Here is an 11734-nt window from a genome sequence, read left to right on the forward strand (position 1 = left end):
ATATATATATGAAAACATATATGTATATATATTCTTAGTGAGTTAGTCTCAAAACCATTATCATTTACATAAAGCAACTCAGAATTCCAGAGGATGGTAAAAGATAGTGCTGAAATATAGTCTATTTCTTTAAGTACATTTATTAATAACTCTTTGGATAATGCCTAAAAGGCTTATTTTGGGCCCTTATAGGGTAGGAAAAGTTCAGGGATTTCTGTGTGTTTGCACTGCTTGGAAACTTATTACTTTTATTGCTTCCTTGAAGTGAGGCTGTTTAACCCTCTGGTGTTTGTACAGCTAGTGAAGAACTGTATAGTTGCATGGAAGCTGTAATTTGCAAACTGGGTCAGAATGGCAAATTTTGGATTAGAGATTGCAGCTGGGATTTTGGACACTTATCTGCGTAGGAGTGGTAGCCACCCTTAAGATGCGTATCTCTTGAGGGAATAGTGTTTTTTATTTTTCTGCACCTCTCATAGGAATAGTAAGATCTGCTTGAGTCCTTGCCTTTCCTGCCATAGATTTTAACTGAACTTGAACAGGCCTCACTAAAATTGAAGCCAAATATTGAGAGTCATAAATAGAAGGAAATGGAATTGTACATGGGATTGGGTGTTTACCTTTTTTTCTTTCAGTTTATAAAATGGGAACATTTGCTTCCAAAGTTCTGTGTGAGCCTGAATCTATTAGTATTGCAATCATATTAGCACAGTATCTAAGTTTTAGAAAGTAAAAATTGAGCTGAATGTCAAATTTCTTTTTTTTTTTTTTTTTTGAGACGGAGTCTCGCTCTGTCGCCCAGGCTGGAGTGCAGTGGCCGGATCTCAGCTCACTGCAAGCTCCGCCTCCCGGGTTCACGCCATTCTCCTGTCTCAGCCTCCCGAGTAGCTGGGACTACAGGCGCCCACCACCTCGCCCAGCTAGTTTTTTTTTGTAGTTTTTTTTTAGTAGAGACGGGGTTTCACCGTGTTAGCCAGGATGGTCTCGATCTCCTGACCTAGTGATCTGCCTGTCTCGGCCTCCCAAAGTGCTGGGATTACAGGCTTGAGCCACCACGCCCGGCCAAGAATGTCAAATTTCAAAACAGCATAAATCATTGTTTTTTTGTTTTTGATTTTTTTTCCAGAAGCAAGGATTACATTCACCTTTCATCTTGATGTGTGTAGTATTTGTCCCTAGAGGTCACTTTTCATTGCTTGAGGAGAAACGTGATAGAATACCCTGTGAAATGTATTTTGTAGGCCTTAATCTAGTAAGTGAAGGAAGCATGGGAACACCAGAAGGCAACACAAAATCAAGTCAGTTCTGTCAATCATGGGGAAGATACCTCCTGTGAAATGTTTGGAAGTTAAATAATGGGAAGGATGGGGTGGTTTCTCTGTTTTCCTTGTTGCATTGTGTTTGTTGTGTCTGTTATCATTCCACTGAAATACCATTTTTGGTTTAAAAATGCATTTGACCAAAAAATTCATCTTTCTTTCCATGGATCATCTCTTTTGGAATTGAAACTCGTGTTGGTACTTGGGTTTCCAGGTTTGAGAGGCATAATCAGGGATTGTAGAAGGTTTCCGTGGGCATCTTTCTACTTCGTAGTATTAGAGGGAGGTTGGTAGTGTTGATCATTCTGGTCATGCTATTTAGCAGTCATTTTTATAAGCCCTGCCCTTTATAAATACTGCGCTTAGAGTCCTGCTTCTTGTTGGAGGTATGGTGAAGAGGCCTCTGCTGATAATCAGGTTTGCTGGTGTAACAAGGGATACTGGTCAGTCTAACCAGTGTACATGTGTTGTCTTCTAGTATCAAAATGGTGCTCTTGATGCCTTCTGATGTGCTGTGTCTACTTCTGGGGAGGCACCCTCCACTCCCTTCTTTTTTTACTCTCTGCAAGTATGTGGACAGTGTAACCTGCTGCTGATTTGTACATAGCCTGGCTCTGTTTATAAATTTGCTAAAACTGTAGGCTAGTCTGTGCTAGTAGAAGGCCGTTGGTGCTTCATAGCAGTCCCCAGCAACTAAACTGACTCTCACAGCATTATACTGTGAAATGGCAATATAAAGAACAAAGTTAAAATTCCCGTTACTAGGCAGATATTTATAAGCAAGTATTTTTAAAAAAACACTCAAGTGCACATTGATTATGTAAAAATGACAGCCATTTTACTTGTGTTGGAAACTGGCCTGATAATACTTCAGAAATAACATGAATATTTCTGCTGGTTTAGAGTGGCAGTAAGTTGTTTTCTTAAAACAACATCGGTCAGGTTTAACCGATTTAAAAGAAAAAATCAGGTGTGATCCCACAGTCTATGTAGGGCTTAAACAACAAGGACATCTTTTCCTCATATAATTACTTGTGCTTAACTACATTTTCTTCCTTTTCTTTACTATATTTCAGCACAAAGACATTAGCAGGCTGCTGGTTTCATGGACCTGTACCACAATGACACAGAGAACACCAGAGCATCAGGACTGAATGAAATTGGAGTTTTTAAAGCTGCACTAAGAAGTAAATGTTAAGGCAGTGGTTAAAAACAAGTCTATAAAGGGGCACTTGCAAATTGTCCTATCTTAAACCGAAGAAAAGGTATTAGGGAATATTTTATAAAAAATAAACTATTGCAATAAATCATGCATGAGATGAGGAGAAAAATGATGTGAATCACACACACAAGAACTCACTTGAATTTTATGTATGAAGAAACACTGACAGTAACTTCTTTTGAATGTGAAGTTCTTATCAGTACAGCTTGGACAGGCCTAAAAGACATGGGATGATGCAGAAATGCTGAATTATTTTTCATACTTAAACTTTGTGCTTTCTCCAAGGTTTAGGTTAATCAGTTCAGATACAAGCAAAGGTATTTCTAAAATGGCTCTTCTATGAAACAGCAATAGTCACATATGCCAAGGCCAATGTTTCCTTTAGGGTGCCAGTAGAAACAACAGAAAATAACATTCGGCTGAAAGGATGGCAAAGTGCCCCACCCCACCCCACAAACAAAATTTGGATCTTTTCCTTCTTTAATAAAGCAGGGCTGTATTATCTTGAATATATGTTTGCTTGTTAGAACATATTAAGATATATTTATTTGCCACTAGTATTTAACATTTTGTGCACATTTTCATAATTACATTCTTACCTTTCAAATTTTGACTCAAAGAGGATAGGCTAGTGTTGATCTTGGAGTGCAAATGTATACTCCAAGAGCTAGTTCTTAATTGTGCTGGGTTGGAAAGCCTTTTATTATTGTCTGTATCCTTACTGGTTTTATCTAGTTCAAAAAAGGTGACAATGTCTAAATTTTGATGTGAACCTCTCTCCAGAAAGCCCCTCCTAAGTGCAAGAAATTCTAACAGGTGTCAGTAGAACTTGGCCCTGGGGGACAAGTGGCAGGAACAGGATCCTTTAAAACAGTGTCAAAGTTTTCATGCATGGAGCATGAATTCTTACTAATAGAGACTGTAATTTTTTTCTTGTCTTTGGTAAATATTATAAAAAACCTTAATTTTTCTTTTTTAATGAATGGAGAAAACATGAGAAAACCAGATGGACCTGTTAGTACTACATTTTTAAGGCATTTTATATTTGATGGTGCCGTACTTTTAATAATAATAAAACTGAAGTTTTTTAGTGGCAATACTGATTTATTTTTTAAACCAGAAAGATAATCCATATTGATTACTTATTACAAAAAAGGGAAAATATGCCAAAAAATAAAAACCCTTAAAATTCATATGAAGCAACATAACAGGTAACTGAGCACTTGGCTCAAGTAGTCAGACTTTCCATAATGTTACTGTGTAAGTTTGGAATTACCTAATAACCCCAGACTCAGGATTACCAAAGGGTTCTGGGTGAGTTTGAAAACATTTAATACACCTATGATTTGTTTTACAACTTGAAGAGGCCGGCAGTCTTGTGTCTAATGAGCTTAATGCAAATTCTAATTATACTGCAAATAATTTGAAGTTTTTATTGCATTCTACAATTGTCTGTTTGGAAAATTACATATTATGAAGTCATTATATATTTTATCAAGTCAGAAAAAAATCAGCTCAGGAACTGTAGCAGCAGGGAGTTCTAAAGATGACATGAACTATACTATAAGGGTGCCCTACTCTATATGGCCTAGGGCTTTGGTTTGGGTCAGTCTTGTTCTTTCAGATACATAACACCAGCAGTACCTTTCAGGCTCACTTCAGGAACCAGATAACTCCCAAACCATGGTGGAATTATACATGAATTGTATAATCAAGATTTTTAATTAAGCTTTAGAATTCTTTATTTGTGTAGAGTAATGGAAATGACCAAGAAGTAATAATATAAAGCAAAAGAATTGGGAGAGATCAGGTTATAAGTATATAAATATTTTTTTTCTCTCATGGCATATTCTCAAAGGTGTTCTGTTGCAAACCAGATTTTCCTTTTTTAAAAAATGAAACTTGGTGGTATTTAAAATCTAGACCTACCATGTTGCTATTTCACTTTCATTGCTTTAGTTGCTTAATATTTAAGCTTTGCTTCATGCTACCTTTTGTCTGTACTTCAATCTTCATAAGCCTATTTTGTTTTGTAGACTTGAATGATAAAAATTGTTTCTCATCTTAAGTATGCTCAGAGTTTTAAATGTTAAAGAATGTTGTGTAACCTTTATCCAATAAAGTCTTTGATTTTTTAAAAATTTAGTTATTTAAAAACTATGTTTACTTTTTAGGAGTTAGTTTTTAAATTTTTTTTTTTTTTTTTTTGCTATTAAAATTCAATCACTGGCTGTACTTTAGGGAGCTGTTTTGAGTAGCAGTGCTTCCTAAGGAGAACAACCTGCAGGAGATTTTATGTGACCTCTTTATGACCAAAGATAGAGAAAGGGTGAACAGTTTAATTAGGACCCTGTGCACAAACATAACTGCTTTTTGACAGAAACAACCTACCCTTCAGCGTTGGATGTAATTACATGCCTGCTGCTGGGTTTGTCTTGTTTTCCTTTGTTTTAATTTTAAGGAATCCTGCCCTTATGGACAGATGGTCGCTTCTTGAACAGCCCAGCACATTCAGTGAGAGGTCGAGGGTTTGGCCTAGGAATCAGAAACACTTGGTTATCAGGAGAAATGAGCCTTTTCAAACCTACAGACAGTTCACAGGACTGGCCCAGCAACTTAGGTCAATGTACTTTCTTTTCTGTTTCAGAAAGGCAATCCTTTGGCTGCCTGTTATTCCAGAGTACATGAAGGCTTTAATCTCAAACATTCTCCCATTTCAGTTTATCTAAATGAGTATGAAAAAGAGACCACAGGAATCTGGCTCTGCTAATATCTGTTTTCTCTCAAATGTCTCACTAATGAAAATGGAAGAGAGAGAACCAGGGAAGATTAACAACCCATGTGCTCATTATCTGAGAGGGCCTACAGGAGACTCACACTGATCCTGGTCATGTATATCAGTATATTTATAGACACGACTCCTACAAGATGCAGGGAATGAGTGATGCAACCCATAGATGCAACTGAAAATCTTACTGATGCTGGCCTTCACGTAAGAAAGCGTAAGTTCACTTTTCCTCTTTCAGGTAAAGTTTTTTTTTTTTTTTTTTTTTTTAATTTAAATAATAGAGACTAGGTCTTGCTTTGTTGCCCAGGCTGGTGTCAAACTCCTGGACTCAAGTGATCCTCCTGTCCTGGCCTCCCAAAGTGCTGGGATTATAGGCATGAGCCACTGCACCTGGCCATGATTCTTTTCTCAGAATAAGAAATTATTTGAATAAAGAGGTTTTGTTTTTTTTTTTTTTTTTTTTTTTTTTTGAGACGGAGTCTTGCTCTTGTCGCCCAGGCTGGAGTGCAATGGCATGATCTTGGCTTACTACGCCCTCCCTCCCCCGGGTTCAAGCAATTCTCCTGCCTTAGCCTCCCGAGTAGCTGGGATTACAGGCATGTGCCACCACCCCCGGCTAATTTTGTATTTTTAGTAGAGATGAGGTTTCTCCATGTTGGTCAGGCTGGTCTCAAACTCCTGACCTCAGGTGATCCGCCCACCTCGGCCTCCCAAGGTGCTGGGATTACAGCGTGAGCGACTGTGCCTGGACTTTTTTTTTGAGATGGAATTTCACTGTTGTTGCCCAGGCTGGAGTGCAGTGGCGTGATCTTGGTTTACTGCAACCTCCACCTCCCGGGATCAAGCGATTCTCCTGCCTCAGGCTCCCGAGTAGCTGGGATTACAGGCATGTGCCACAACGCCTGGCTAATTTTGTATTTTTAGTAGAGACAGGGTTTCTCCATGTTGGTCAGGCTGGTCTCGAACTTCTGATCTCAGGTGATCCACCCGCCTCAGCCTCCCAAAGTGCTGAGATTACAGGCATGAGCCACTGTGCCTGGCCATATGTTGTTTTTTAAGGATCCTTTTCTCTAGTGATTAGCATGCTGCCAAATCTTTGCTTAATTGGAATGAGATTTATTTATTTAGAGACGGAGTCTTGCTCTGTTGCCCAGGCTGGAGTGCAGTGGCACGATCTCGGCTCACTGCAACCTCTGCCTCCTGGGTTCAAGCAGTTCTGCCTCAGCCTCCCGAGTATTTGGGATTACGGGTGCTTGCCCCCATGCCTGGCTAATTTTTGTATTTTTAGTAGGGATGGGGTTTCGCCATGTTGGCCAGGCTGGTCTTGAACTCCTGACCTCAAGTGATCCGCCTACCTCGAGCTCCCAAAGTGCTGGGATTACAGGCGTGAGCCACCATACTTGGCTTGGAATGAAATTTCATGGCCTTAACAATTCCTTTGCTTTGGTACCAAGAAGGTAGTGAGCTTGGGGTGAAGGAGAGTATGATTCAGGAAAACTGTGCCAGAAGAAGAGAGAGCTGGCCAAACACAGTGGGAAAACATTGTCTTTAAGTGTTAAGAGTACTTTCAGGGTTAGCCCTTTCATTTCCTTGTGAGGCAAGTTTGTAGAAGCAGCTGTCTAAAGGAGGGAAAGCAGGTTGGTGATGTTCAAAGAATGACGTTTTTGGCTGGGCATGGTGGCTCACGCCTGTAATCCCAGCACTTCGGGAGGCTGAGGCGGGTGGATCATGAGGTCAGGAGATCGAGACCATCCTGGCTAACACGGTGAAACCCCATCTCTACTAAAAATACAAAAAATCAGCCGGGTGTGGTGGCGGGCACCTGTAGTCCCAGCTACTCAGGAGGCTGAGGCAGGAGAATGGAGTAAACACAGGAGGCGGAGCTTGCAATGAGCCGAGATAGTGCCACTGCACTCCAGCCTGGGCAACAGAGCAAGACTCTGTCTCAAGAAGAAGGAAAAAAAGATGTTTTTACACTAATAACCTGCCTTAGTCTAAAGAGGTAGGAGACATGGATTCTGATATCAGTTCTGTCAATGACCTTTGACAGCAAAGTCACACAGTAGCCCCATTGGCAAAATGGGGTGTAGAAATCCATCTTACCAAGCTCTTCAGTTCCTACTCAGCCAAGGCTGAAACCCCTGGGAAGATGTCAGGATTTTTTTTTTTTTTAGGAATTTTTTTTTTGAGACGGAGTCTTGCTCTGTCACCCAGGCTGGAGTGCAGTGGTACGATCTCTGCTCACTGCAACCTCCGCCTCCTGGGTTCAAGCGATTCTCCTGCCTCAGCCTCCCAAGTAGCTGGGACTACAGACATGCGCCACCGCACCCGACTCATTTTTGTATTTTTAGTAGAGACAGGGCTCCACCATGTTGGTCAGGTTGGTCTTGAACTCCTGACCTCGTGATCTGCCCACCTCGGCCTCCCAAAGTGCTGGGATTACAGGTGTCAGCCACTGTGCCGGGCCAGGAATTTTTGTTGTTGTTAATTAGAATATAATCCACTGTTTCTGAGTTTTGTTTTAGCTCAGTGCCTAAGTCCTCTGGATCCTGAGTAGGCAGCTCAAAATTTGGGCGATCTTCTACATAAGTTGAACTGTAACATCCTTGTGGAGTGCCCTGAGGTAAAAGAAGAGCCTGACATGTTAGTGCCCAGAAAAGCACAGCCAGCGCCTTTAGTAAGAACAGCCTTACAGAAGACAAGGATGGATACGACCCTTCACATGCCTAGATTCGGCTTTCTTAACATCTGTAGGAAATGAGACGGGCCAGACGAGCTTCTGTAGCACAAGCTGAAACTATAATCTCCAGCCTCTGATGCTAATTCAGAATCCAATCAAAGTACCACACTGCCCTAGGAAACTCAGCCCTTTTCTCCCAGTTAAGTTTATGGGCAAAGTTGCAAACAGCATTTAATTTTGGGGCAATCAAACTACGCCTTACAAACTTGAGATCAAGTACTGTGTATAGCCTAGGAAAACCTACTCCTTTGATTTTTAATTACTGTTTTCCCCACCTCTGTTCCCTTACTCCCATCCCTGAGGAGTTTCAGGTTTGTGGATTTCTGACTTTGAGTGGGAGGCACCGAGTGGAAGCTGTTTGCCACTGGCTCAGACAGCACGTGGCAGTTGCTGGGTGTGAGTCCAGGGGGGCATGTCTCTGATGTGGACGTTAGTCTGGTACCGTAGGCCGCAGAGGGACAGTGAGATTCCAGTATCTTCAAATCCACCCCTTCACATTTGAAACCAAGAGTTTCTCCAGAAGCCTTTTTGGGTGGGGATTCCCTTCACATCTGTCATGACGCCTGATGGCTGATGAGCCCAGTGCCTAGTAGTGGTTCCCACCTTAATAGGCCATATTTTTCTGCAAGCGGAACCGGCAGCTGGGACTGATGGAAATGAAGACTAGCTGACACTGGGTCACTGGCACAGATCACTTGCTGTGGGCTTCCTTGGCAGTGAGGCAGCGGACCTTGTTGTGCCTTAGTGAAGGGGGAAATGGGAGCTTCCAGTTTCCACTTGAGTGAAAGGAGAAAGAAGGCAGGGAATCATATTTCTAGTTCTGGCTGATAGAACTTAACTTTTGTATGATGGCACGTATTCCTAGCTTGCAGATCTCAGAGGACTGGGCAACTAGAAGAAAATTTTATATTAATTTTTTGTTTTTTTTTTTTTGAGATGGAGTTTTGCTCTTGTTGCCCAGGCTGGAATGCAGTGGCACATTCTCGGCTCACTGCAACCTCCACTTCCCCGGTTCAAGCAGTTCTCCTGCCTCAGCCTCCCGAGTACGTGGGATTACAGACATGTGCCACCACACCCAGCTAATTTTGTATTTTTAGTAGAGATGGGGTTTCACCATGTTAGGCTGGTCTCAAACTCCTGACCTCAGGTGATCTGCCCACCTCAGCCTCCCAAAGTACTGGGATTACAGGCATGAGCCACCCCGCCTGGCGATATTAATGTTTTTATTATAGAATATCTCAGATATTTGTAAAAGTAGACCAGTAAAACAAACCCCTGTGTACCCAACCTAGCTTTAACAAGTACCAACTTGTGGCCAGGAAGATTGAAAATTCTGATGCTTTGAAATGTAAAAATAGAGAACATCCTTACTCTTTTTAGTCGTATTGTTTTTGAGACAAGGTCTTGCACAGTTTAGGCTGGAGTGCACTTGTGCAATCCTGGCTCACTGTAGCCTCGACCTCCAGGGCTCAGGCGATCCTCTGACCTCAGCTTCCTGAATAGCTGGGACCACAGATAGACATACTACCAGGCCTGGCTAATTTAAAAATAAATTATCTTTGTAGAGATAGGGGCTCACCATGTTGCCCAGGCTGGTCTTGAACTCCTGGACTCAAGCAGTCCTCCCACTTCAGTCTCCCAAAATGCTGGGATTACAGGCATGAGCCAGTGCGTCCAGCCACTGCGCCGAGCTCTCTCACTTATTTTCATAAACTAACATTTTTTTTGAGACGGAGCCTCGCTGTGTTGCCCAGGCTGGAGTGTAATGGTGCAATCTTGGCTCACTGCAACTTCTGATTCCTGAGTTCAAGTGATTCTCCCACCTCAGCCTCCCGAGTAGCTGGGATTATAGGCACCTGCCATCATGCCTGGCTAATTTTTGATTTATTTATTTATTTTTGAGATGGAGTCTTGCTCTGTTGCCCAGGCTGGAATGCAGGCACCTGCCATCACACCTGGCTAATTTTTGTTTTATTTATGAGATGGAGTCTCACTCTGTTGCCCAGGCTGGAGTGCAGGCGCCTGCCATCACATCTGGCTATTTATTTATTTATTTATGAGACAGAGTCTCGCTCCGTTGCCCAGGTTGGAGTGCAATGGTGCAGCCATGGCTCACTGCAGCCTCAACCTTGTGGTTCAAGTGGTCTTCCTGCCTCAGCCTCCTGAGTAGCTGGGACTACAGGTATGCGCTACCACCCCTAGCTAACATAAAAAAATTTATTTTGTAGTGATAGGGTTTCCCTGTATTATCCAGGTGGTTCTGAACTCCTGGGCTCAAGCGATCCTCCCACCTCGCCCTCCGAAGGTGCTGGGATTACAGGCATGAGCCACTGTGCCCAGCCCGTAAACTGCCCCTTGAAGGGTTGTAAGCAGTCATTCTCATGTGCTAACGTTATTTTCACCCTACTTCTTGGACTGGCTGGTAGCAAGTAATCCATTTTTTTAATTGACTTTTTTTCCCAGAGTCCATGCTAATCTTCTCTGTATCCTTCCAATTTTAGTATATGTGCTGTCGAAGCAAGCACAGTAATCAATTTTTCATTTTCAGAGGCATTAATGGATCTGGTATAGTGTGAGGTCAGGATAGCTCTGCACACAACAGGAGGAAGTGATTGCAAATGATAGCTTCCTTTCCCTGTACAGCTTTTAATTGTGCAGTTCACTGAAGGAACATATTTTTCAGCCACTTCTGGTGGAATGCACACATACTTTTTAAAAGGAAATCCAGGTGATGGAAGGATTAAGCTTGTTACTATCAAATACCGAGGAAGCAGGCTGGAAAGAATCCCTAACTGAAATCACTTCAAGGAGAGTTGACTAGGATTGTGTGGGTATGTATCAAGTACACAGTAGCCACAGATAAGGTTAGAGGAAGAGTTTCTCTTCCCTATCCTCGTCCCTCCTGTATTTCTTAAGGGGAGGGACGAGCATAGGGAGGGAACCGGCACAGTAATGAAGGGAAGTGATCACAGAAAACAACAGGAAGGAACATACAATCCAGCTGGCAGTGACCACAGGCTGCAGGCTCGTAAGGCTGCATCTGAACGGGGGCTGCGCAGCTGAGCGCCAGCAGCTCCAGCCTTTCCTCTTAAGCCAAGGGCAATCTGGAGAGAGCACAGATAAGCAGAGGAAACGGATGAGGGCTTGTCGAGATATTTCCCATCCTATGTGGTGTCTCAGATTTGCACTTTGGTCTTGGGGGATTATTGGACTCTTCCTCTTAAAAGATCTTTTCCAAGATTAAAGCAGCCATTAACTTCCACAGCTGTCTTAACAGCCGTCCTCTTGGGTCTGTTATCATAGCCTTTCCCTTTGACATCCCAAGTTTTACAGAACTGGTGGTAAAAGGATTTGCAGGCCTGCTTACTTCTTGGGATCAGACCATGCTTGCAAAAATATATCTTCCATCAGGTTTACATCTGACGCCTGCTGCCAGCTTCTCCTCCCACTATCTATTCAGGCAGTAAAATGCCTCTAAAAAGCTCCTGCGCCTAGTCTTCCTGCACCAACTTAGATCCTAGCTTGAAAGTTGAGTGAAATGTTACTTACCAGTAGTCTCAGAGGCCAGTTCAGAGAGTGAAGGGGCACCAGAAATAACTACTAAGCCCGACAACATCTCTTTTTCTTTTTAAGACAGGGTCTCACTCCCAGGCTGGAATGCAGTG

At 42.4% G+C, this 11734-nt stretch overlaps 1 protein-coding gene across 2 annotated transcripts in view; it reads left to right on the forward strand.

The window, feature by feature from the left end:
- The window catches only part of PWWP2A (PWWP domain containing 2A), a 59180-nt gene extending 54498 nt beyond the window's left edge, over window positions 1–4682 (forward strand). For both annotated transcript variants that reach the window (XM_011966678.1, XM_011966680.1), the window contains one exon: window positions 2396–4682. In XM_011966678.1, coding sequence (XP_011822068.1) covers window positions 2396–2409 — 14 coding nt within the window. In that variant the 3' untranslated portion in view covers window positions 2410–4682. The remainder of the gene's footprint in view (window positions 1–2395) is intronic.
- Window positions 4683–11734: the final 7052 nt, after the last annotated feature.

The sequence above is a fragment of the Mandrillus leucophaeus genome, unplaced genomic scaffold (genome assembly GCF_000951045.1).
Source record: "Mandrillus leucophaeus isolate KB7577 unplaced genomic scaffold, Mleu.le_1.0 Scaffold77, whole genome shotgun sequence".
Classification (NCBI taxonomy): Eukaryota; Metazoa; Chordata; class Mammalia; order Primates; family Cercopithecidae; genus Mandrillus; species Mandrillus leucophaeus.